The 26,106-nt window shown below is 50.8% G+C and overlaps 2 protein-coding genes across 3 annotated transcripts in view; one reads left to right on the plus strand and one right to left on the minus strand.

Annotated features, from left to right (window-relative positions):
* Positions 1 to 26,106, plus strand: part of LOC130266044 (zinc finger protein 418-like) — a gene marked incomplete at its 5' end in the record, with an annotated part of 78,027 nt that overhangs the window by 42,610 nt on the left and 9,311 nt on the right. Inside the window, 1 exon segment of the mRNA XM_056515369.1 lies at positions 6,214 to 6,619. Coding sequence (XP_056371344.1) covers positions 6,214 to 6,619 — 406 coding nt within the window.
* Positions 13,956 to 17,476, minus strand: LOC130266185 (zinc finger protein 3-like). Of its 2 annotated transcripts, none has more exons than XM_056515554.1 (2): positions 16,944 to 17,476; positions 13,956 to 14,839 (listed from the first exon to the last, which is right to left on the minus strand). In XM_056515554.1, exon 2 carries the CDS (start codon positions 14,827 to 14,829, stop codon positions 14,245 to 14,247), a length of 585 nt encoding a protein of 194 aa, XP_056371529.1. In that variant the 5' UTR covers positions 14,830 to 14,839; positions 16,944 to 17,476; the 3' UTR covers positions 13,956 to 14,244. The 2 variants fall into 2 exon arrangements, 1 of the variants encoding a protein (XP_056371529.1); XR_008842751.1 differs by having other exon boundaries at positions 14,710 to 14,856; positions 16,944 to 17,103.

Below are 26,106 nucleotides of genomic sequence, written 5' to 3' on the forward strand. Positions count from 1 at the left end.
TGTAACATCCCTTAAAAACAAGCCTTTAAAATTCCTTTCCCCGAGGCAAACCAAACCAAACCTGAGAAGTAAAATGAGATTTTTAAGAAATTTAAATTGGTATATTGGGGGGCAGAGTGGAATTGTGCCGTTGTGTTCCCCAGCAGCTGTGGGAGTGCAGGCACAGAAAGCAGCGAAGCTGCAGCAGTGGCAGCAAGGATTGGCCCCAGTGGCTGGAGATGCCAAAGGAGGGTGCCCAGGCAGAGGATTTGAGCAGAGGATGTGTGGGCAGGCCCAGGGGCTTCCCCCGCTGTGGAGCCCTGGCTGCTGCTGCGTTGCCTTCAGTGCAGGCTCAGTGGGGCCTCCCATGCTGGTGCTGCAGCCGGGAAGTGCAAATCTGCGGGGCTTGAGAGCCCCTGAGCCCAGGGTGAGGGGTCCCCCCGTGCTGAGCTGTGCTGGGGCTGTTTCTGTGCTCAGGGACACTTGGGATGGGCCACGGCACTTGGCCACCAGTGGTGCTTCTCTGCACTCCTCAGGCAGGACCCGATGTCCTGGTTGGATGTTGGGAACAGCAAAGTGCCAAGGCAGGCTCTGTGCCAGCCCAGCTTCCTGTGGGAGGGATTTCACAGGAGACAGGACTGTGGCCACAGACTGTTTGAAATATACATCCCTTATCTGCACACCCCACTAGGTGGGGAATTAGCAGGGTAAGGAATTCCGAACAGCAAAAATTCCAAGGGAGATAATTGATTATCTGCCCTTGATCTGGCTCTTCTTGCCAAAGCCAATGGCAAAAGCTGTACCCGTGGCATCTTAATATCTATCACCAGCTTCTGAAGGAATTTCGTTATTTCCCCATTCATTTTACCTGACCTGAGCTCTGGGGGTGCCAGGGCTTGTGTTGGTCCCATTGTATTCCTAAAGCAGCCATAACCCCCTGGAGGATCTTTGCTGTAAAATGAGTTCCCCATCTGAGTCTGTTGCTTCCACAATCCCTTATCTTGGAATTATTTGTTTTAGAAATACGTTAATAAGCAATCCAGTAGTTGCTGAAGAGGTCAGAATTGCTTTTGCCACCCTGTTAGCTGCCCTGCTGTCACCAGCAGATATTTGAGCCTTCCTGCTCAGGGCATTTCAGTGCCAGGCTCTTCCAAGCACACACAGCTCCGCCGGTTGAGCTGACCATGCGGGCGGTAACCTGCGCTTGCTCTAATTCCCTTTGCTTAATCAGAGCGTGTCTTGGAACTCTTTTCCCTTCTCCTGCCCTTGCAGCCCCATCCATGAACACATTTTGTCCCTCAGGCCAGGGAAAGTCTCCTCAATCTCCCAGCCTGGCTCTGGAGCTCTGTTACTTGAATGCAGCCATGGGTTTGTTCCCAGCCCCTGTACAGGCTGTTCAAACAGGAGGCTGAGTTAAACCCTTCCCCTGTCCTCAATTCTGAATCCTCCTGTGCCACTGAACAAGTTTCATTCTGTAAACACCGAGCACTGCTCATCCATGTAGAGGCACTTTTGGTTTTCAAAGCTTTAACTTGGTGCCAAACTGGAACCACAGGAGATCCTCCTGCCATCAGTTTTTGGGCCTCAGGTCCCATTGAAGCTGTGGCTGCACAAATCTTGCTGATAATGAGGCCAATCTGGCCACTGGGTTAAACATTTTAGGACGAGAATTCCTTTGGCATGGCCCTGTTTAACATCCACATACAATTCAAATTCTTTTTCCCTGCATGGAAAGGCCAGGTCGGGAGTCTCACTTAATCTGCTTTGTAACATTTGAAACTTCTGCTTTCATCCTTGTGTCCATCCATCCAGTTTCTTGACAGACAGGATAGGAGCATTGTAGGGAGAGATCCTTGGCTCCAAAAGCCCTGCCTTTAGCAGGGACTCAGTAACAGGCTGTGAGCCCTTCCTTCCCTCTCTTGGAATAGGGTATTGCTTTAGACACCACTTGTCCTGGTTGCTTCAAAGTACTTTGCAGAGGCTCCATATCTAATTTCCCCTATTTTCCTGGAGGTGCCCACACTTCTGAGTTCACTTCAGTATAGGCCTTGCCACAGATTTCACACAAAGGCACAACAGAACTAACCTGTTTATCACCTTTTATGATATTAATTTGTATGCCTAATTTTGCCATCAAACCCTAGCCCAGTAAATTACAATCACAATTAGGAGCAGATAAAAATTCCTGCATTTCAAAGCCATCCCCACATCTGTTAGTAGTTGTTGGATAAAACACACCAGCTCATCTTTCCCATTTATCTCCTGAAGAATTAAAGAAATTTTTACCATTTTTACCCTCTCATGTCAGATTCAGAGTAAATGGAGAGGCCCCTGTGTCCATCAGGAAAGGCCTCCTCTCGATCCAGACCCACCCTGAATGTTGTCAGGGGCTCCAGTGCGGTGGGTCCCTGGTGCAGTGGGAGCTCTGACACCCCTAACAATGCATGTCCATCAAGGGCTGGACTTGCTCCTCCTGCTGGTTCCTGTGTCTGCTTCCAGTGTCCTCCTGCCCTGCAGATGGATCCCAGATTCCTTTCCAGGGGCTGTTTGGGTCAGGCTCTCCCCTGCCAAGGAGGGCAATGCCTCTGCCAGGTCCTTGTGGCCTGATCCCAAACCCCTGGGTGCTGGGGCCCCCTTGGGCCCTGGGGTTCATCCCTCAGGGGCTGTAGAAACTCTGCCATGGCTTTTGCCTTCACCTTGGCCTTTTCCTTGTCTCTTCTTGCATTCACCTGCTGTGCCTTTCTGACCAACTGCTCCAGGGGCTTCTTCTGCCCCTCCTGCAGCCCCCCTCAGTGCTTGGGGGTGCTCATCCTCTGACAGCTGCTGAGCTTCCTGCAAAATCATTCCTTTCTGCAGTGACCCAAACAAAATGCCTAAAAGCTAATCTGATTCCTTCCACATCCATCCACATTTCCCAGCTGTTCCTTGCTCCTGGTCCTTGTGCTCCCCTGCCCTCCCCAGCCCGTATCCCAGAGCCGGTCCCTGTCCTGCCGCAGTGTCCAAACGCGGCCCCCCCGGCGGGCAGGGCCGGCAGCTCCACGGGGCCGGGCAGCGGCCGGGGCGTCCCGCAGCCTCCTGGGGGCCGGGGGCCACTGCCGGCCCTGCCCGGGGGGTGCTGGGCTCAGGCAGCGCCCGGCGCTGAGCCCCGGCTGCCCCACAGCCCCGGCCCGGCCCCGCAGCTCCCCACAGGCCCCCAGCCCGTGCTCCCGGTGCCGCCCCTCTGCGCCCGCTCCTGCCGCTCCCCAGCACAGAGAAACCCCCTGAAATCCTGACCTCCTTGTCTGCCTGTCCTGGGAACCAGGGATACAAAGGATCTGGAGCAGCTGGCAACTTCTGAGAAGAGCCTGCTGAAAACATCCCAATCCTCACTATTTTTCTCTTCCTTCTCTTTTCCATCATCCTTTTTCTTATCACATAGATTCTTCCTGCTGCTTCTTGCCTGGACCATATTCCTGTACACTCCCCTTCACCCAATTCCTTCCCAGCACACCAACAGCATCCATGCCCTGTTGTGTAAATGCCTTCTGGACTTCCCTGATTTCTCCCCTGGTGTCCCTGCCCTCGATTACCTCTGGGAGAATGTGCAAACTCCCTCAACGTGCTCCCAAGGGACCCTTCAGAGATATTTTGGGATCATCATCCCTTTTGCCAGGAGCCCTTCCTGGCTTTCCCTTCCTTCCCTCCATGGGTGCCCTGCCATGTTTAGTCCCCAAAGATCCCACTGTGCTCACTGATGAGATTTTCAGTGCTCTCTGGCTGCCAACTCTTCACAGCCCCCCTGATCTGTCACTCGTCTGTCTCCTGGTCACTCTCGGGTACCCAATCCATGCCCGGTGCCGCCGCCCCCCAAGGGAGCCGATCCCCCAAACTGGGTGAGGCACCTTCAGCTCCACTCGCTGCCCCTGCCCCTGACAGGGGAAGGAATTCTGGCCGAGCCCCAAGGTGTGTGGAAAAATTCACATCACCAGAGGTTTCTGTCCACAAAGAATACAGAAGAGTCCTGTAAAAGTAATTTTATTCTTGATCGAACAGAGTGGCCATGGGCCATTTCCCATGGGGTCTCTGCAATTGTTGGAGGACACACCCTCCTTTTCATTCTAATTTTCCCGGCCGCATCTGTGAGAGTCACTGTCGGTGGGACGGTCGTCAGGACAAACTCAGGAGCACTCTATATTCTAGTCTTGAAGTTTGCAGTTTATTGTAACGGGTGTGAGTAAACAGTGCCCTGCTGAGAGCTGCCAGCCACAGCTCAGAGAGGGACTGTGAGAGAGAGTGGGGGCAGGAGTTCTCAGAGATAAGAGAAGGGAACAATGTAAGAGGTAAAAGAGTGAGGGGTAAGAGAGTGGTGGGAGAGGTAAGAAGTAAGAGCAGTAAGAGAGGTAAGAGAAGTAAGAGAGCAATTTTCCTGTTTACAACACAATAAATCTTCTTCTATGTTGAATATTCTAATTTCCACTAACCAATCTATTACAAGATACAAATTTCTAATATTTGCATGCAACCTATAGGAATTGCTATATTGCCATGTTTTACTGCTTTCTTATCTCTAAACCTTGTCTCTAAACCTTTCCTGCCATACTTGGAAGAGGATGTCTGCTTGCTTCTTTGGTGTTTGTGGTGTTTGGGTTTGTCTAAACAAAGGAAGGAGGCCTCAAACATTCACATTGTTGCTCTCAGCCCCACAGTCAAAAACTGCTATCATTTCTATTTCGCTTATGGTTTCAAAATCTTTTGCTGAGCACTTATATTTATAAGGTTTTCCTGTTTTATCATTCCCAACACGCATCTGCATCTCTCTTTCCCCATTGGCTGAAGTACCTAAGAGGTACAAATTTCCCAATTCGCCTAGTGAATCTCTCCCCCTTAATATGCACCCCACTTCTGTATAGCTAACGATATTCATGGCTCTTAGAAGTCTTCATTTTTCTTCTGGGAGTTCATGAATTTATCAGGACCTTGGCTGAACAGCAGTCTGTGTGGTCAATTAATAACATTTTCTGAACCTGATGGCTTCAGCTGTCACTTCCTTATGTACACGTCCCAGGCCCTATCTCCAAGCGGATTCCCAGCATCTGTTTGTAAAGACACTTTCCTGTTCTTCCTTCCTTTGGGGTCCCCCGTTTTCGGGCCCTCCATTTTGGTGCGGCCCCGCCCCTCGGGCAGCGCTCAGCCAATGAGAGCGCGCGGCGCTGATGACTCAGCAGTGTCCAGGCAGAGCCGCAGCTCCCAGCGTTCCCCACCTGGACCCCACCTGCACCCCCCGGGCCCAGCGCCCCCCGCGAGGGGAATTTGGGGAGGTGGGAGGGGGCAGCGCCAAGGCCGGGCCCCCCCGCGCTGTCGTGGCGGGAGCGGCTGCAGTGGGGACCGAGTGCGGGCGGGAGCGGCCGAGAGCCCAGCGCTGCCCCAGCCCGAGCTGCCCCAGCTCCATCCCTGCCCCTGCGCTGGAATGCTGTGGGTTTGGGGGGAAGAGGGAGCTGGCAGTGGGTGCTGGGCCTGGGGGCAGCAGGAGAAGAAGGGAAGGAGAACAAGAGTTGAAGAGCAAAATGTTCCAACAATGCACATTGGAGGAGAAGGTGTGATTGTGCAGGAGAAGGAGGAATAGTAACTGGAGAAAGAGGAGTGTAAGGAAATGTGGAGACACAGGAGGAGGAGGAGCAGAAACGGGAAATACCACAAGGTTCCACCCCTCCCTGTATCTGTAGCCTTCCCCCTGCCCCCAAAGCGTTGCACCCCCCACATGCAGCAGATGACTAGAGAGGGCGATCCCTGATTTTCACAGCAGTGAGTCTTGGTGTTTCTGAGCTTTATTGGGCTTAATGTTGGTGCTTTGTTTTTTTATGGGGCCTGAATATTTACATTTTGTAGGTGGTTTTGGCGGAATCTTGCTTTTTGTGGAGTTTTTTGATCTGTGTTGTGATGTTTGAAGGGTTTTTGGGCTGAGTCTAGGTGTTTGTGAGGTTTTTACAGACGCAAGATGCTCAGTGTCTTCCTGAGATGAACTTGGGCAAGGAGGAACCCCCAGTCCAAGGCATTTTCTTCTTGTTTTTTTCCCAAAACAGGATTTTTCATTCCTAAGGCGTGGGCAGATGGAGAAGGAGGAAAAGCCCCAGAGATCCCTCAGGATGGGCTGCAAACCCAGCCCAGGGAGCTGCAAGGAGGAAAGACCCTCCCTGAGCTGGGAAGGCGGCCGGAGATCCAGGCAGAGCTCAGAGCTGGTGGAGAATCCTCATGGAGGGGAGAAGCCCCACAAGTGCTTGGAATGTGGGAAGGGTTTCAGCCAGAGCTTCAACCTGATCGGGTACCAGAGGATCCACACTGGGGAAAAGCCCCATGAGTGTGGGGAATGTGGGAAAAGCTTCAGCCAGAAAAGCCATCTAAAGCAACACCACAGGATCCACACTGGGGAGAAGCCCTACACGTGTGGGAAATGTGGAAAGAGCTTCATGACCGTTTCTACTCTGATGCAGCACAAGGTGATCCACACTGGAGAACGGCCCTACACCTGCTTGGAATGTGGGAAGAGCTTTGGGTGGATGTCCTACCTGAAAAACCACCAGCGCATCCACACCAGGGAGAGGCCCTACGAGTGTCCTGAGTGTGGTAAGAGCTTCTCAGAGAGCTCTCACTTGACCCAACACCAGTGGAGGCACCACTAAGGGAAGCCCTGTGAGTGCCCCGAGTGTGGGAAGAGCTTTGTGCTCTGCTCCAGCTCCATCCCCCATGGGAGGATCAGTTTTAGATTATCCCCAGTGACCCCCGTTGAGCAGAGCCCTGGTGATCCATGGTCCTGGTGATCTCCGTTGGGTGGAGGGAACGGATTGGAGAGATTTCTTTCACCTTGTCCTGCTTTGGTTTGGTTGGTAGTAAATTCCCTCTCCTGTGCCCAGGCTAGGATCTCTGATGCCCGTTTTGCTGTTTGGTGAGGATCTCTCTCCATCTTCACCTGACCCAGGAACTCTTGGTTTAATTTTCTCTCAACTATTGCAGTTGAGAGGGTCAGGGCCAGAGTGGCTTTGGTGGGTGCCTGGCATCGGGCCAACATCACCCAGGCCATGGGCACCTGTTCTAAGGCTGAACGGGGTTTGGACCCCGGTGAATATGTCTGTACAAATCTGGGCCTTCTGTGTACACCAGCCAAAAACTATATTTAGTTGCTATGTTTTGCTGTTCAGTTATTTCTGCACATTTTGCTGTTTGTTCTCATGCCTCTTTCACACGCTAGTTGGTTTTGTGTATTTCTTGGTTTAGACCAGTGTTTATAACAGGTGCAAAGCATGAGAAAATACCAGGAGTTTTTCAATAACTTGTTTGAAACCCCCCAAGGCCACTAGAACACCAACTATTCTAAATCGAGAGAGAAGAAGTTGAAAACATGGAATACCAAGATTAGAAGATTCAAGATAGCAGGGAGCAGCGAAGATTGTGAAGACCACCAATTACAAACTTTTGGGGGGGTTGAAGGGGTGGATCAATATCGTAAAATTACCAATTGTAAAGTGTGTTCCCACATGGGTGGTGGTTCTAGAAATGAATAATTAGTGTGAATTATAAACAATAAATCTGCTTCTGCAAAATCATATTGATTTGCTGTCCAGAAGTCCAGTTTGTTCCCCCATTTGGTGATGCGGTGACGTGATAGATCGTGTACCTCGCACAGTGAAGTGAACCAAAACTTTTTAGACTTAGTCTCTGAAAGGGGTCTGCAAAGTGAGAAAGCGGGAAGCCCAGCCGCAGGCTGGCACGGCCGGACTGCAGCAGCAGAGGCTGGAGCGCGAACTCCTGAAGAGAACCAAAGAATACAGGAGAGAGAGGAGACGCCGAAGAGCAGATTGAAGTAAAACCAGCAGGAGCGCCAGACGAAGTTCCTGAGAAGAGCTCCGAGAGAAAAGCGTGTGCTGCACAGCAAAAAACTACGATAACAGGTTAGCGATTGGAGCTGGAGGGATGGGGGAGGCAATATCTAAAGAAGAGCAGGCAACATTAAACGTCCTCCAGTGCGTCATCTGCACAAGAGGCAGTTAAATATGAACCTAGAAGGTCTGAAAAAGTTACTGAGGAGGAGAAAGGATTTTTTGCTACTCCTATAAGTGTTTTTGATATCCTTGAGTGGGAAAGGCTGGGTGAGAATCTCTGGGATGCCGTGAGCGATAGTACGTGAGACTCCAGAGGACTTAGCACAGTTTGGATGGTAGTTATTACGGCATTAAAGCAATTAAAGGCAGAGAGGACAGCCGCCGTGGGTGCTGAAGCAGAATGAATTAGGCGATCCTGCAACAGTTTTCCCAGCATTGGTGGGAAGAAACAATTATTCTGTCCTTACCGTCAGCAGCCCCTGTATCAGAACAGCAGGTTCCATGGGATGTTTCAGGTGAAGGCAGTGCAGTTTTGCAGCCCATGTCAGAACCAGAGCAAATGGAGATAGATGCTTCTTTGTCCCCAGTGGCTCCAGATGCATCCACCGATTGTCCCGTGGTGTCCCCAGAGGAGTTAACAATAGCCCTAGGAGGGCAAGGTGTTACCCCCGTTGCCGCCATCACCGACTGATTCCCCAGAACTCAAGCGGCAGCACTCTGAGGTTGATAGCGGGGTCTTGCAGGCAGATCGCTCGAGCTGCTCTGATGAGGAGCAGCGCCAGAAGCGGGAGAGGCAGTTAGCTGAATTAAGAGCCCTAGTTGATCAGCAGATTAGAGAAAGGGAGAAAACCCAACCGCTTTTAATGGCAGAGGCAAGGAGGAGCAGCGGCTCTGCCGCAAGAATTGCACATCGCGGTACCGATACCGTGGAGCGCAGCGCCAGCGATGACCACCGAGTTAGATTCCTGAGAGAAAGTAGTCCCGAAAGAAGGGCTGTTAGCGCTGACCGATACCCAGGTATGCGCAGGCTCTCTGATCCCTCGATTCACTCTAGTAGTTTGGGGCGTGCGCAGCAGCGAGATGACGATCGAAGTTCGGAGCGGAGCTGGGACAGCCCCGATCATAAATCACCTCGTCGCTCTGCAGTTGATGACGAGTCTAATCCTGCCTGGCGATGGCACGGCATAATATGAGATGCATTGGTAGAGGGTGAGTTCATCCCTCGAGCTTTGCCGGTAATAACAGCCCCTGGTAACCCGAACCAGCGTCACTGGGTAGGATTGGACTGGAAACTTATTCATGGGGGGCAGAAAGCAGTGATGTGATACGGTCTAACTAATCCTTACATGCAAACTTTGCTCGATCACATCTTTATTAGTGGCTTGATGGTTCCGTTTGATTGCAAAAAGCTGGCGGAAACTTTTCTAAAACCCACCCAGTGGTTGTTGTGGCATGTGGACTGGGGAAAATGGGTGGAAGCTGCCATGACTGAAAATCTTGGACCCCCTCGGAGGGATCCCCGACAGTTTGCCACCCCAGATATGATGCTGGGAAAAGGGGCTTTCACGGACCCACAGGCTCAGGCACATTTGCATACAGCTATTTTGCAGCAGTCCCAAAAGTTAGCGTGGGAGGCATTTCACATTGTTCCAAATATGGGGCTTCCGACACCATCCTATACATCTATTAGACAAGACCCCAAAGAACCTTTTATGAATTTCTTAGATCATCTCAGAAATGCCCTTGATCCTAGCTGCAAGGATGTCCCCAGAAGTTAAGGGTGCATTGGGAATGCAATTGGCTGCAGAAAATGCTAGTCCTGCTTGTAAAAGAATTTTGCAGACCTTTCTGCTAACAGCCACCTTAGTAGACACTGATAGACACCTGTTCCAGAGTGGGGACTTCTGAAGAAAAGGCTATTTACCTGGCAGAGGTGGTGGCAATTGCCTTAAAACCGTTGTTCCGACAGAAAAAGGGTAGTGCTGGCCAAAGATGCTTCAAGTGTGGCCGCCTAGGTCACGTTCAGGTGCAGTGCCAACTCAAGATCGTAAAGAAAAGTAAAGCGTCAGTGCCACCTACTGGATTCCCAGGAGTTGCCTCAGATGTGACAAGTACGGGCACAGAGCCAGCGAATGTCTCCACGTAAGAAGGATGGAACCCCACTGGGAAACGAGAAGCCGAGTGCAGGGGGAATCGCGTGAAAACACAAGTGTTCCCCTGCAACCGTCCTCAAGTCAGCAACAGCAGGGAGCACCAGAGTGGACCTGGCAACCGCAGTAGAAGTAACCTTGCAGAACACGGATGTGCAAGTTGTTCCATCAACAGCAAATAGACCTTTAGGTTATGGACTCAGTGCTCTGCTGATAGTGAGATCATCCACTTCAAAGAAAGGGATTTTTGTTTTGCCTGGACTAATGGATGCAGATTATACTGGCAATACCGGAATTACGGTACAGACTCTAACACCTCCTATTCACATTCTAGAAGGCACTAGATTGGCAAAGTTGATTCCTTTTGAAGCTAAGATTCCTAATCCAGGGAACATGCAAAGGGGGGATGGAGGTTTTGGGTCAACAGGAACCCCTTTAAGTAACGTTTACCTTACCATTACGGGTGTGTGAGAGTCCATCTGAAAGCCTCTCGCTTGTTCTGCCCAACGACCCTCGCCTGAGGCCTAAGAAGACCCCTCAAACTGCAGTTTAAGGCGCTGGCCAGGGATGGGAGGAACGCCAAGCGATTGTTTGCAGGTGGTGCCCATCGGACCAGGACTGGTTTCTCAGGAGACTGGTTTACGGATAGTCACGGTGCACTGAACTGTGTTTAGTCGACAAGGCTCCCACAGGTGTGAGAACAATGAACTGGTCTGTGTTTGTTTCATCGACAAGGACTCACTTGGGTTTGTTGTGGGTTTGTTCCCCCCACGGAACCCAAAGCGTCCCTGAAAGTTCTGACCTGTTTGGCCAGTCGCCTGACGCTTTGGAAAAGAGTATAAAAGATACCCTCAAACTAAAGACCCCCGAGATCTCCCCGGACAGCAACGGACATCTATTGGCTGGTTCCACGAGGATCGTCTGCCCGTCTTGGTAGCTATAATCCCAACCCCTTTTCTCTCTCTCTGTGTCTCTCTCTCTCTCTCTCCGTCCCTCTATCGCATTTGGTTGGCACTAAATAAAAGTGCATTTTTTGCAAAAGTAAACTGGTTTTGTCCCCTGCTGTGTCTTTTGCGCTTTGAGATCCCTAAAAGAACCTATCAGGACTCTGCATGTGGTGTGGACCCTGACATCCCTTCCGTGTTTAAGGCATACAGGGGTTTAATGAACAATCCATAGTTATAAATTCACAGTCTGCACCATCCCGTCATGCCCAGAAAGGTTCAATTCCTTTGCTGTCTGGGGTTTTGGGGTTTGGCATATTGCTTCCTTACAGTCTTTCCCAAGGTCCTTTGCCCAGCACTTACTTCATAGCCCAGGTAAATCACTGTTTGTTTCACCATCTGGGCTTTCTTTTGGGATACCCGATACCCCTGCAGGCCCAAAAAGTTTAGGAGGCTTACCGTCCAATCCGCACATGCCTCTTGGGTCTGGGTGGCTGTTAAAAGATCATCCACGTACTGAAGCACTTGTCCTTCTCCTGGTGGGGGTTCCCAAGACTCCAAATCCTTTGCCAGCTGTTCTCCAAATATGGTAGGGGAGTTCTTGAACTCCTGGGGTAGTACACACCATGTCAGCTGAGTTTTACATCCAGTTTTGGGATTCTCCCATTCAAACATAAAAATTTTCTGGCTGGCTTCATGAAGAGGAAGGTAAAAAAAAGCAGTAAAACAGTAAACCAGGTTAGTTCAGGTGTTAAAAGAGTTAACAAAGGTGTAGGGGTTAGCAACCACTGGGTATAAATCTTTAGTTATCTTATTAACAGCTCTTAAATTTTGTACTAACCTGTATGACTTCCGGTTACCGGGCAGACCCGCAGCACCCGGTGTTCCCCACCTGGACCCCACCCTCCCCGCCCAACCACGATCCCCACGCGCCGTCCCCCCAAGTCCCTCCCCGATCCCGCCCCACAATAAACGAAACTGGGTCTAACTGGGAAACTTTATTGGGAACACTGGGAGCAGCTGGGCAGGGGCAGAGTGACAGCGGGGCTGGGGGGGGGACACATGACCTCCCTCAAAATCAGCGCAGGGACGGAGCGGAGGGTTCTGGCTGGGCCTGAGGCCACAGGGAGGGGCTGCAGCCACTGCTGGGTCAGGAGCTCTGTGGGTAGAGAATAGGGGGTGACACTGAGCTGGGAGCGTCAGTGGGAGCACACACCCTCTGGGAGCCCCACTCAGTTTCATGTGCAGGTAGAAGTCGAGCCCTAGCTCGGAAAAAGCCCAAGACAGATCACTTGATCCCCATCAGCACCTTGCTGAGGGCGGCATCCGGCAGCACCTCTGGGTCCGCAGGGGTTACGACGTCCCAAAACCTCTCACAGACACCCCAAGCCCCTCCAAGCACCCTCCCAGTCGCTCCCAGCCCTCCCAGGACCCCCTGAAACCTCCTCCCAGCCTCACCAGGACCCACCAAAGCCCCTCCTGTCCCTCTCAGGATCCCACAGCCAGCTCCCACTTGACCCCCAGTGCTCCAGAACCCCTAAACCCTCTCCCAGCCCCACCAGGACTCACAAAGACTCTTCCAGTCTCTTCCCAGCACAACCAACCTTATTCCAACCACTGCTTTTGCATCCCAAATCTCCTTTCTCCTTTCCAGGCTCACTCCAGTCCATGTCAGTTACACCCAGCACCCCCAAACTTCCTCCCATTGCCTACCAGGACCCCCAGAATCCCATCCCACCATCCTCAGCATTCTTCAAACTCCACAGCCATTCTAAACCCTTTAACCACTCTCACAGTTTATTCTATACTATCTCAAACTCCCTCCCAGTTACTCCCAGCACACCCCAACCCCTCTCCCAGTCCCCCAGTGCCTCCCCCACTCACCCTGCACTGCAGGGTCCAGGCCATGCTCCAGTGCTGGCTCAGGCGGTGCTCCAGGCTGATGTGCTTCACTTGGCAGCTGGAGGTGACCCCACGCTGGGGAGGGTTTCCAGCAGCACCAGGAGCTGTTAGAAATCCAGTCCCCATTGGGGACCAGGTTGGTGGCCACCACATGCCCTGAGAGCTCCTGCTGGCCCTGGAACCACCTCATCTGGATCTGGGCAGGGTAGAAATCCATCACAGAGCAGAGCAGGCAGCCAGGGCTGAGATGGGAGCTTGAAGACAACACTGGGATGGACTCACTGGAGGTCACTGAGAGAGAGTGGGGACACACTGGGATCAGCTGGAGGGAACTGGGAGAGATGGAAGAGAGCTGGTGTAACACATTGCTGCCAAAGTGCAGGAAGTCCTCCCAGTTGGAGATGTTCCTCTCCACGAACCTCACGCAGTTGGTGTTGTCAATGAAGTGACACTCGGACTTCACCATGTCCTGGAACAGCCCTGTATGTGCAAGATACTGGTCCAGGGGTGGCCCCCCAGCAGCTCACACTAGCCAAGAGCTCCGGGGCAAACCCCAGTCCTAATCCCCAGTGCCCCACGGCCGCCATGGGACCCTTCTTCCTGCGGTCCCAGTTCCTCTTTTCCAGGCTTCTCTGGATTTTTCTCCCCCTTATCCATATCCCCAGTCACTGGCCCCCCCCACTCCAACATCTGTATGGGGGTCCCACCTCCCCATTTCCCTTTCTTCCCCCACTGTTCCCACCATTCCCACCACTTCGATCCTGCCCCTGCCACTCACCCAGGAGCTCCATGCCCCCAGCCAGGGGGTCTCCCAGTGGCACCAGTAGAGCCCCAGCTGCCACCACACACCCCATGGCCAGTGCCGGGCAGGTTCTGATACCTCCTCCCTCCCCCAATTCCCCTGGTGGAGGGCGCAGGGGGAAAGAGCAGGGCATGGGTGGAGTCCAGGCAAGGAGCTCTGGGTGCTGTGGGACTGCCTGGACAGTGAGGAGTCAACAGCACCATGAGCTCTGATTGGCTCAGTTATTTTAGTACCACTTCTGATTGGCTGAGGAGAGGCCCAGGACTTGACAAAAGGAACAGAAGAGATCCCGCCCTGAGCACCGAACGGAAACAACAGACCCAGCCTGGGCACAGGGAGGGAATTTATTACCAACCAAATAACAAGAGTAAGAGAAGAAGCGCAAGAAATCTCTCCAACCCCTTCCCCCCACCTAAAACAGATCACCAGGGCTCTGCCCAACAGGGGTCACTGGGGATCATCCAACACAGATCCTCTCATGGGGGATGGAGCTGGAGCAGAGCACGAAGCTCTTCCCACACTCGGAGCACTCACAGGGCTTCCCTTAGTGGTGCCTCCGTTGGTGTTGGGTCAAGACTGAGCTCTGTGAGAAGCTCTTCCCACACTCCCCACACTCATAGGGCCTCTCCCCCGGTGTGGATGCACTGGTGGACAATGAGGGTGGAGTTGCGGCTGAATCCCTTCTTGCAGTCAGGGCAGCAGAAGGGCCTCTCCTCTGTGTGAATCCGCTCATGTAGGAGAAGATTGGAGCTGGTCTGAAACCTCTTCCCACACTCACGACACTGGTAGGGCCTCTCCCTGGTGTGGATGTGCTGGTGGCTCCTCAGGGTGGAAATCCACCCAAAGCTCTTCCCACATTCCAAGCAGGTGTAGGGCCGCTCCTCTGTGTGGACCACCTGGTGCCACATCAGATCAGATATTGTCCTGAAACTCTTCCCACATTTCCCACACTTGTTGGGCTTTTCCCTAGTGTGGACCATCTGGTGCTGGATCAGGTCAGACCTGTAGCTGAAACCCTTCCCACATTCCAGGCACTTGTGGGCCTTCTGCCCTCCATGAGGATTCTCCACCAGCTCTGAGCTCTGCCTGGATCTCCGGCCGCCTTCCCGGCTCAGGGAGGGTCTTTCCTCCTCGCAGCTCCCAGGGCTGGGTTTGCAGCCCATCCTGAGGGATCTCTGGGGCTTTTCCTCCTCCTCCATCCGCCCATGCCTTGGGAATGAAAAACTCTGGTTAGGAGAAAAAACAAGAGCAGATGGCATTGGGGTGGGCGTTCCTCCTTGCCCAAGTTCACCTAAGCAAGTCACTGTGAATCCTGTGTCTCTAAGAACCTCCAAAACACGAAGATTCAGCCCAAAAATCCTCCAAATATCAAAACACAGACAAAAAAATCCACCAAACAGCAAGATTTAGCCATAACCCGCTCCAAAGCATAAAGATTCAGCCCCGCCCCTGCAGAAAAACAAAGCACCAACATTTAGCCCAATAAAGCTCAGAAACACCAAGACCCACCCTTGTGAAAATCGCGGATCCCTCTCCCCAGTCTTCCTGCATGTGGGAAACGCTCCTGGGGCTGAGGGGAGGTGGAAGATAGAGGGAGAGATAGAACCTTGTGCTGCTTCCCCTTCATCCTCCACATTCTAGTGTGTCCTTCCTCTTCCTCCTACTATTCCTTCTTTTCCTACACAATCCCACTTTCTCCTCCCACTAGCAGCCTTTGACAATTTCATTCTTCAACCCTGCTTCTCCTTCCCTTCTCCTGCTGCCCCCAGGCCCAGCACCCACTGCCAGCTCCCTCTTCCCCCCAAACCCACAGCATCCCAGCGCAGGGGCAGGGATGGAGCTGGGGCAGCTCGGGCTGGGGCAGCGCTGGGCTCTCGGCCGCTCCCGCCCGCACTCGGTCCCCACTGCAGCCGCTCCCGCCACGACAGCGCGGGGGGGCCCGGCCTTGGCGCTGCCCCCATGGCTGCATTCCAGTGACAGAGCTCCAGAGCCAGGAGAGATTGATGAGACACTCCCTGGTCTGAGGGACAAAATGTGTTCATGGATGGGTCTGCAAGGGCAGGAGAAGGGAAAAGAGTTCCAAGACACGCTCTGATTAAGGAAAGGGAATTAGACCAAGGCTTACACTCTGCCTAAGGAGTGCAGAGAAGCACCACTGGTGGCCAAGTGCCGTGGCCCATCCCAAGTGTCCCTGAGCACAGAAACAGCCCCAGCACAGCTCAGCACGGGGGGACCCCTCACCCTGGGCTCAGGGGCTCTCAAGCCCCGCAGATTTGCACTTCCCGGCTGCAGCACCAGCATGGGAGGCCCCACTGAGCCTGCACTGAAGGCAACGCAGCAGCAGCCAGGGCTCCACAGCGGGGGAAGCCCCTGGGCCTGCCCACACATCCTCTGCTCAAATCCTCTGCCTGTGCACCTCCTTTGGCATCTCCAGCCACTGCTGCAGCTTCGCTGCTTTCTGTGCCTGCACTGCCACAGCTGCTGGCAAAAAATCAAGTAATGCCTTGACTCTAATACTAAAGATATCAAGTAAAAAGCAGATTATGGGGGGGGGGTCAGATGTGAGTCATGCAATGGCTGTTCTGGAAGATTAGCACTGGTTTCCGGCAGCCAGGAGAGGAGCTTTAGAAATGCAAATTAACACTGCTGGGGCATAGTACCCATTTATAATCCCAAAACCAAAGAGGACCCAGGAAAAGAGATTGAAGAAATGTTAATTACCGTTAGCAAAGATAATTTTTGAGACAATGAGAAGAGAGATTGAACAAGGTAACATAAATGTGCCTGGTGTTAGGGCCAGGGATCGGTATAAAAGGTAGCAACAAGAGAAACCACTAGTTTCAGAAAATATTACTAATTTACAGATACACCTGCTCTGCCAAAATACTGTTTAATTCCTGAACTTCGAGAAGAAGAACTACTTAACAAAACCAGCAATATCGGATATTATACGAAAGGAGGGGTGCATTTTAAGGGGGACCGGGAAATCTGAACCTTCCAAGTACCTCAGCCAGTGGGGAAAGGGAGAGGGAGATGCAGCCGGGAAAATGAGGATAAAAAGGAGGCTGCGTTTTAGAGACCGCATGGCAAATACTGCATGGCGTCTCCCTTTGTTCATTAATAAATTCACTTTTACAGAACTCCTCTGTCTCCTTTGTGCACACAAACCTCGGGCCACGTGAATTTTCCCGCACAGCCCCGGGGCCTCTCTCAAACATCCCTTGCCCGCCTCGGGCTCCTGCCGGGGCTCCAGGCGGGTCCCGGCTCCATCCCGGACTCACCCCAGCTCCCACCGCCCTCAGCTCCTGCTCACCCCGAGCTCCCGCCGGTTCAGGGCAGCAGCGGTTCCTTGGCCCGATGCCCGGGCCGGGCCCAGCGCGGGAGCCGCTCCTCAGGCGAGGTTTCCGAGAAATGGCGGAGCCCGGGGAAAGGGAGGGGAGCCCGTGCCGTGTGCAGAGCCCGCCCCTCGCTGCGATTGGCTGATTCTGGTGTCACTCGTTGTCCTGACGCGCTGATTGGGCAGAGCGTGGACAAGCCCGGCCCCTGCAGCAAAGGCGCCATTATTGGAGCGTCTGTGCGGCCCGGGAGCGGCGGCAGCGGCCGGAGCCGGGTGAGGCGGCGGCGGAGCTCGGAGGCGGCCCCAGCGCAGGTGGGAGCCGCGCTCGGTTCTGCGGGGGTTCGGGGAGTCGGCGCTCTGCCCAATCAGCGCACAGGAACGAGGAGTGACGGCAGAATCAGCCAATGGCAGCGACGGGCGGGCTGTACACCCGGCTCAGCAGCCTCGGCCCGCGCTCTCAGGGACCCCGGGCTGTGTGAGGGGAAAGCCGGAGATGAGGAACAGCCCTGGAACGGGCCCGGGCCCGGGGCGGGATTTGCCGGAAAACATAAGCAAAGTTCCACGCAACTCCCTTTCCCAGCCCTGCGTGTTCGCTGGCTCCGGCTCAGGGGGAAGCCCTGGAGCCTCACTTCTGCTCCCCCTAATTGGGAGCATCAGTGCATGGCTTTGATTTCCCCCAAAATGGGAAAACTGCCCCAAAGCAAGTGGATATGGACTGGAGTGAATTCTGGCAGAAAACTCCAAAAACTTTGAGCAGGATAATGGGAAGTAAATGAAGACCCATAAAACCAGGTTTCCCCCACACCTTCCTCCTTCCAGCTGCACCTCCTACCCCGGCAGTGCAGGGTGTCAGAAACGACTCTCACTTCTTTTAAACTTTCAGAGGTTTATTAAGCCTTAGCATAAAAATACAACAAAAGTCTGAATAAGCAGAAAAATCAGCGCAGGGAGCACAGGACTAAACCCCCACATGCTCACCTACAGAATGGATGTTCTGCCTTTTATGCCCCCGGGCCCTCCCAAAGTCTTGTCGCTGAACTCCTTCTCTGCCATCCATGGCTGGAGACTTTCTTACAGCTTGGCTGCAGGGCAGGTGCAGTAACAAGCTGGCCCTGCCCAAATGCCCCGACTACCTAAGCCATGTCTAACAACAGCACAAGGGGGAGGGGAAAGAGGACTATGGGAGGATATATTGCAATAACATCATTAAACATCCACAAAACTTAGCATACACACCATATTAATCCTTTAATTATGAGAGCCAAGCATCACATTACTGATCTGTAACAAAACTCCCTTTTCATAAGTCATTTGGCTCAAAGAATTTACTGTTATTTTCAATTCCAATGAATCACTCTTCTCACAATAGAGTGTTATCATACTAGCATCTGTTGAAGTAAGTTCTGTTCTGTTCTCTTCTGTTCTGTCCTGTCGGAACAGAAAAATCTCAGGTTTTCCTTAGACCCGCTTATTCACAATGGACAAAAGGGAGTCACAGAGGCCTGGTATGGCCATCTACCATGCTGATGGGGTTACTGCCCATAGCAGGTGTATTTTACCAATTGAGGAACGATAGAGGTCTGGTATGGCCTTTTTGCCCCCACCTTACCATGCCTATGTGGTTGCTGCCCACAGCAGGGCTGTGCAATCTTCTTAGTGGTGAACACAGGGGCCAACCCGGTCTTGCCCTCTATTTCTTGTCTGACTCCACTTGTTGGTTCCTAAGGAAATCACCCCAGCACCTCTTGCAGTTCCTGGTGTACATCCCCTCCACAGATGCTTGTAATTTCCATCCATTAAAAGAGGACAATTACATCAATAACTGATATGGTTCAAGCCCCCCTCAAATTGTTATTTAAAATAATCTTTGAGCCAGCTGGTTATCTCTCCATCTCTGCTTGCGAGTCATTTCTAACTCGCCTACTCTGGATGTTATAGTTTATTCTTGGAGGTCTTTTACTGGGCCTTTAATTCTGTTGCAATGAGTCCACTCTCACTCTTCAGTTCCCAGAGCTGATTCAGTGGTGAGCAATACCTGAAAGGGACCTTCCCACAGAGGGGTTAAAAGCTGTTCTTTCTCTAAAAGAGACACTGAAGACAATGTACATCAGGTAGCATTTTTCTACATAGCAGCTTCCTGTTGAGTGTTGGACAAGGAACTGAAATGCTTAATGTGTCTGAGACTCAGCCAGAGGCAGGAGAGCACAGACTTAGGAAGCATTGTTGAAAAAATACATATTAGCAGGCAGTTCTATTCTCCATGGCTATTTGCACCCCAGTACTGCCCCACATGCTTCACCCTAAGGCAGTTGCCCAGCACTGCTGACACAAGGGAACTGGCTTAGGAAGCATTACAGTTATAGAGAGGTTTGCACCTGGCACAGCCTCTCATCTGGATGGCAGCAGTTTCTAGGGGATGTGGGTGAGAACAGCAGTGGATGCGCATAATAATGCCACTTGTTCCTTGGTGTATTTGAAAAACTCTTGTTTGACATGTTAGATTTAAAAGGTCAGTATAAATCAAAGCTTTGTACACGACTATGAAATCTATTTAGAGAACAAACTGCCCTCCAAAGACACCCTTACAAAGCATGCTTATTGTGGTAAAAAAATCTTAGTTGAAAACCATAAAACAGAAGTTGCTAGAAAAGTTAAAAAGATTGTTGCTCACCTTATTGTATTATCCACTCGTTCGTTTGGTAGTTCTTTGATCAAGTTGCTATGTTCTTTTCCCCAGTTAAATGTGTAGTCCCTATGTAATTTAAACCCCGGTTTACTATATTTCCCTATCCTGGTTACCTCCCACTTCCACCCTTTCCCTTACCTCATTTCCGGCCTGCTGCTGCCTGCCTGCCTATCAAGTAAGCAACACCCCATATGTAAATCTTCAGAAACTTCCCAGTGCCACCATTACCGGAAGTTGTTGCTAAAGAGAAAATTCACGAAAGTAGTCAACCAACACTGAACACCAGTCCACAGATCACCTTAACTAACAAGCTCAACTACCTGCAATGTACCCTGTGTAACTGTTTAGTCACCACAATCTGAGGAGCAGCTGAAAAGAGTAACTTCCCCCAGACCAACAAGCCACCATGGACTTCCGGACGTGCCCGTGAGGTGGGAACTCCCAACTCTGCCTTCGGACAGAATCGCACGGGAACCTCCTCCCAGCGTTGGACTAGCAGCAGCAGCAGCAGCAGGCGTAGGGCCTCCCTGCAACCCCCCATTAATAAAAGAGCTGCTACTTAATAAAGGCCTCGGCCCTGCTTTATTTATAACAATTTGGGGGCTCGTCCGGGATAGGCCACGCCCAGAAGAGGACGTCGGAGGGGAAGGTGCCGCCCCAAAGAGGCCCTCTGGGTCAGCTGGCCACCCTGGACCCGGAGCAGCGCGAGACCAGGACGACGCCAGGAGCGCCAGTAAGAAGACCGGTGGCGGGCACGGGAGGCGAGCGAATGTGGAGCGTGTGAGACGGGGGCTGGCAGCTCGGACCCCCGAAGCGAGTGTGGACTCCCTAGTAATGTGGTTCCGGACTCCTGCGAGGGGGCCGGCCGGGAACGGGAGGAAGCGAGAGTGGTCTGTTGTGGCCTAAAAGGTGGAAGAGGCGCCTCCAGGGGTAGAGCCCTCCCCAGTGCGAGGGAGGATAGTGAGTGAGTGTAGCACGTGTGGGCCTAGGTACATTGAGCAGGCAAAGGCCTAGGTTCAAGTGTGTGTGTTTGCAAACAAGAAGGGTGGGGGGGAGGTAACTGGGTACCTACCCCTCATACGCCTCATACCCCTCATACCCCTCATTACAAGGGATAGGCCGGGGTGTCGGTAGCTCCGCTGGGTCCTACCCCTCATTACAAGGGATAGGCCGGAGCGTCGGTAGCTCCGCTGGGTCCTACCCCCCCATTACAAGGGATAGGCCGGGGCGTCGATAGCTCTGCTGGGTCCTACCCCTCATTACAAGGGATAGGCCAGGGCGTCGGTAGCTCCGCTGGGTCCTACCCCTCATTCACTAGCCCTGGGCGGAGGCAATCAGTGGCCCTGCAACGAGTCCTAGGGTTACCGAGTTGTTAAAAATTAGGTTGCCTGTCAGTATCTTTTCGTTTGGGTAGAGGCACCATATAGTTTCAGTTAAAAAGGTTGAAATTATAAGTTTGAAAGAGGCCAAAGTTTGTTTTAAATAGTTTAAAACGTTGTGTTGCCTGTCAGTAATCTTCCGTTTGGGTAGAGGCTCGTTTGAGTTTTAGTTGCTGGCCTGTTAAGTGAAAGTCATATATGGGAAAGTGCTTGAGTAAAGGAAGGAAAGTAAAAGAAGAGTGTAGAGTAAAGAAAAACATTCCACCAAATAGCCCATTAGGGCAACTACTGGAAAACTGGGAAAGTAATGAGAACACTCGGGAGTTGAATATAATCAAAATGATACATTTTTGCATAGAAGTTTGGCCTAATCTAGATCTCCCTGAAAAGTGGCCCTGGTGCGGGACCAGGGATCCCTGGATGTGCTCTCAACTAAACCAGCATTTGAGAGCCCAAGGGGACCCCGAACACTGAACAACTGAAGTATGCAGCAGTGCTGGGAAAGGCAAGGGTTAGAGGGCGAAAGGGCTAAAATTTGTAAATTGCAAAAGAAAAAGGATAAGGTGGAGGAAGAAGAAAAAGAAGGAAGTAGCGAGCATAAGTGGAACCCCCTTGACCACCTGTCTCCCCCTCCCCCGGCTTACCCAAATATAACCCAACGTTCTTCTCCGAATCTCCCATCTACTCTCCCAATTCCACCCGTAACACCATCCCCTATGCCACAAATCCTTCCTCCAGGTCTCCCCGTTTCACCTATAACACCTTCCATGATACCCCAGATCCCCCCTCCAACTATAATAAACTCCCCTACATCATTAGACCTTCCCAGCCTCCTCAAACCACCTTCTCCAAAACCAACCCTTTCCATACCCAAAACCTGTCCCATTCTTTCCTCAATCCAGAATTAGTTCCCTCTCCCCTACCATCCTCAATCCCAATACCTCCCTCTTGTTGGGGACAGAGTCCCCAAGCCCCTAACCCTGGTCCTTCTCCTCTACCATCCACGGTTCCGGCACCTCCCCCTAGTTGGGAGCAGGGCCTTGCAACCCTTGTCCCTAATCCCCCTCAACAGAACTTGCAAGTCCCTCTTCCTATTGATGCACCAGTAGAAGCACCTGGAAGACCTCCTGTATAACACATGTTCAAAAGCCAGGCTTTTTCCAGTTGCGAGAAGTGCCTATGTGGGGCCTAGAGGGAGGGGTGGGCTTTGTAAACGCACCTCTCACAGCCTCAGAAGTAAGAAGTTTTAAAAAAGAGTTAGAAAATCTAGTAGAAGACCCAATTGGGATTGCTAATCAAATTGATCAGTTCCTGGGGGAGCTAAATTCTATTTTAAATATACTATTCACTCCCGAAGAAGTCCGTCAGGACTTAAAATTAAAATATGGGAAAGGGAAAACAGGGTAGGACCTCCTGGGGACCACAAACTACCTATAACGGATCCGGGTTGGCAACCTAATCAAGGGGAAGACAGACGTAATATGGAGGACTATAGAAGTTTGATAATCCGAGGAATCAAAGAGTCTGTGCCCCGGAGTAATAACACTAAGTTGGCATTCGATGCAGCCCAAGAAAAGGATGAAACTCCTGCCTCCTGGTTAAGTAGACTCCGAAGGAACTTTCAGCAGTACTCGAGCCTGGACCCAGATAGTGCAGAGGGCCAGGTGTTTTTAAAATTGCAATTCGTAACTAAATCGTGGCCAGATATCAGAAGAAAATTAGAAAAACTTGAGGATTGGCAAGAAAAAAGTATAAATGAGCTGCTAAAGGAAGCCTTAAGAGTCTACTTAAAAAGGGAAGAAGAAAAACAAAAATCAAAAGCGAGAATAATGGTAGCAGTGGCCAGGGAAAGCGTAAAGGGTGTTGACAGCCAGAGCCCACCAAAAGGGGAGAAATCTCCACCTATCCCTGGGGAAGGAAAAAGGAAAGCCGCATCGACAGATTTTCCCCCACGAAAATCAAGGGAACCCCTAAGGTGTTATTACTGCGGGGAAGAAGGCCATATAAGGAGGTTCTGTAAAAAGGTAGAGTTTGATGAAGCAATTGCCAGGGAACAGGAGGCGTTGGAGAGGCTGTTAAGAGGAGAAGAGAAAGATGATTAGGGGTGTCATGGGCTCTTCTCACTAGGGGACCTAAAAAGACATCAGGAAGAGCCCATTGTAAACTTGGAATTGGGTCCTCACCATGAAGAATTAAAGTTTGTAGTAGACACCGGTGCCGACAAGTCCAGTCTTTGCCAACTGCCTTTGGGTACTTATGTTGGGAATAGAACATGTGAGGTATTAGGAGCAGGAGGTAAACCCTTTATGGCCAGTCTAGTGGACAATGTAGAAGTAAGAGGAAACTTCAGACAGTGCACAGCAAATTTCATCTACTTACCCTGGCTAGAGGGAAACCTATTGGGAAGGGACCTGCAGGTACAACTTGGGATAGGGGTCCTCCCAAGAGAGGGGAAAATGGTAGTACATATGATGGCTTTAACAACAGAAGACTTGAACGAAATTGACCCAGTGGTATGGGCAGAAGAGGGAAAATATGGGTACTTAAACATCTCACCAATAGAAATAGATATGCAGGAAGATGGGCCTCCCATTAGGGTAAAGCAATATCCAATGTCAGCAGAAAGTAAGCAAGGGTTAGCCCCAATTATAACACACTTATTGGCAGAAAAAATACTAGAACCATGCATGTCCCCTCACAATACCCCCATATTAGCAGTCAAAAAGGGAGATGGTAAATTTAGATTAGTGCAAGATCTAAGAGAAGTAAATAAAAGAACGAAAGCAAAACATCCAGTAGTAACGAATCCCTATACATTGCTGAACCAAATACCGAGGGAGCATGCATGGTTCACAGTGATAGACCTAAAAGATGCCTTCTGGACTTGCCCCCTTAGCCAAAAAAAAGCAGAGATTGGTTTGCTTTCGAGTGGGAAGACCCTAAGGAAAGGAAAAGACAACAGCTGAGGTGGACAAGGCTGCCCCAGGGATTCACGGAATCCCCAGATCTGTTTGGTCGAGCTTTAGAAGATTTGTTAAAGCAATTTCCTTCAGAAAGTGAAATGCAAATTCTACAATACGTAGACGACTTATTAGTATCAGGAAAAGAGCAAGATAAGGTAAGGAGGTCCAGTATCAAACTCCTTAACTTTTTAGGTCAGAAGGGCTTAAGAGTATCGAAAACTAAATTACAATTTGGAGAACAAGAAGTTACATATTTGGGACATATAATTGGAGAGGGATACAAAAAGTTAAGCCCGAGAGGATATCCGGAATATTAGCCATCCCCTCACCAAAAACAAAGAGAGACATAAGGAAATTACTAGGATTATTTGGCTATTGTAAATTGTGGATCGACCAATACACCCAAAGCGTCAAATTTCTATATGAGAAACTGGTTCAACAGGATCCTATTACCTGGACATTGGAAGATGAAACTCAATTAAATGACTTAACAACAAAATTATCATCCGCTCCGGTATTAAGCCTTCCTAACCTAAAAAGAGAGTTTGAACTTTTTGTGAACGCGGAAGGGGGAATAGCTTATGGAGTTTAACCCAAAAATGGGGAGGACATCGGAAGCCTGTGGCTTATCTTTCAAAGCTATTAGACCCTGTAGCAAGGGGTTGGCCCACGTGTCTCCAAGCTGTGGCTGCAACTGCCGCCTTGATAGAAGAGGCCCAGAAGTTAACTCTGCAGGGGAAAATTATCGTATGTACACCCCATGATTTAAAAACCGTGTTAAGCAAGAAAGCACAACAGTGGTTAACCGATCCAAGACTCTTAAAGTATGAAGCAATATTAATAGGCACAAACGATCTGGAATGGACAACATCTAGAAACCTCAACCCGGCACAGTTCCTCATGGGAGAACCGGAAGATGAGCTAGAGCACAATTGCCTAGAAATTATGGATCTACAAACAAAAGTAAGGGAAGACCTAGATGATCAACCCTTATCATATGGGAGAACGCTATTTGTTGATGGGTCATCCAGAGTGGTAAAAGGTGAAAGATTATCAGGATATGCTGTGGTTGAAGGAACGGAGGATAACAGCTTGAAAGTAGTAGAACAGGGAAGGTTGCCATCTCACTGGTCAGCACAGTGTTGTGAGTTGTATGCGTTAAAAAGGGGGTTCAATCTGTTAAAATAAGATCAAGGAACCATTTATACAGACTCTAAATATGCGTTTGGGACCGTACATACATTCGGAAAAATCTGGGAAGAGAGAGGTTATTTAAACTCAAAAGGCAAAGACTTAATCCACAAGGATTTAATAAAAGCCCTGCTGGAGTCCCTAATGAAACCAAAAGAGATAGCAGTAGTCCACATCAGAGGCCATCAGAAGGGGAATACTTTAGAAAAGCGGGGTAATCAAGCCGCGGACCAAGCAGCCAAAATAGCTGCCCAAACATCAGAGAGACCAGCCAAAATTTTTAGTATGGATAGTGTAGCATCAAATAGAAAACAAGAGCCAGTATATAGTGAAAAAGAATTAAAGGAAATGAAAAAGCTAGGGTTACACCAGGGGAAGCAAGGGGAATGGCTAACAGCAGATGGAAGAAAGTATCTCAATAAAGCTCTAGCTCGGGAAATGTTAGCCGAAATACATGAATTAACCCATTGGGGAGTTCAAGGCATTTGCGATCATTTCCTAAGGGACCATATTTGCATAGGGGTATACAGCTTAGCAAAAGCAGTCACTGAAAAATGTCTGTTGTGTCAAAAGGCCAACCAAAAACAAATGAGGAAACCAACACCAGGAGGTAGGGAGTTAGCACTGCGACCATTCCAGAGTGTGCAAATCGACTTTACAGAAATGCCCCCAGCCCAAGGATATAAATACCTACTAGTTATAGTAGACCACCTAACACATTGGGTGGAGGCATTCCCCACAAGGAAAGAAACCTCCTGGGTTGTAGCCCAAATATTACTGGAACACATCATTCCCCGCTACGGGATCATAAATAACATCGATTCGGATCGAGGAACCCATTTCACTAGCCAAATTTTACAAAATATAATCGAGGCGTTAGGCATCAAATGGCGATTACATACCCCGTGGCATCCCCAAAG

Source organism: Oenanthe melanoleuca, unplaced genomic scaffold, assembly GCF_029582105.1.
Source record: "Oenanthe melanoleuca isolate GR-GAL-2019-014 unplaced genomic scaffold, OMel1.0 S001, whole genome shotgun sequence".
In the NCBI taxonomy this organism is placed as follows: Eukaryota; Metazoa; Chordata; class Aves; order Passeriformes; family Muscicapidae; genus Oenanthe; species Oenanthe melanoleuca.

What these genes read in the sequence shown, in the direction of transcription:
- LOC130266185 (XM_056515554.1), bottom strand. Translation starts at nt 14,829, where the DNA reads ATGGAGGAGGAGGAAAAGCCCCAGAGATCCCTCAGGATGGGCTGCAAA.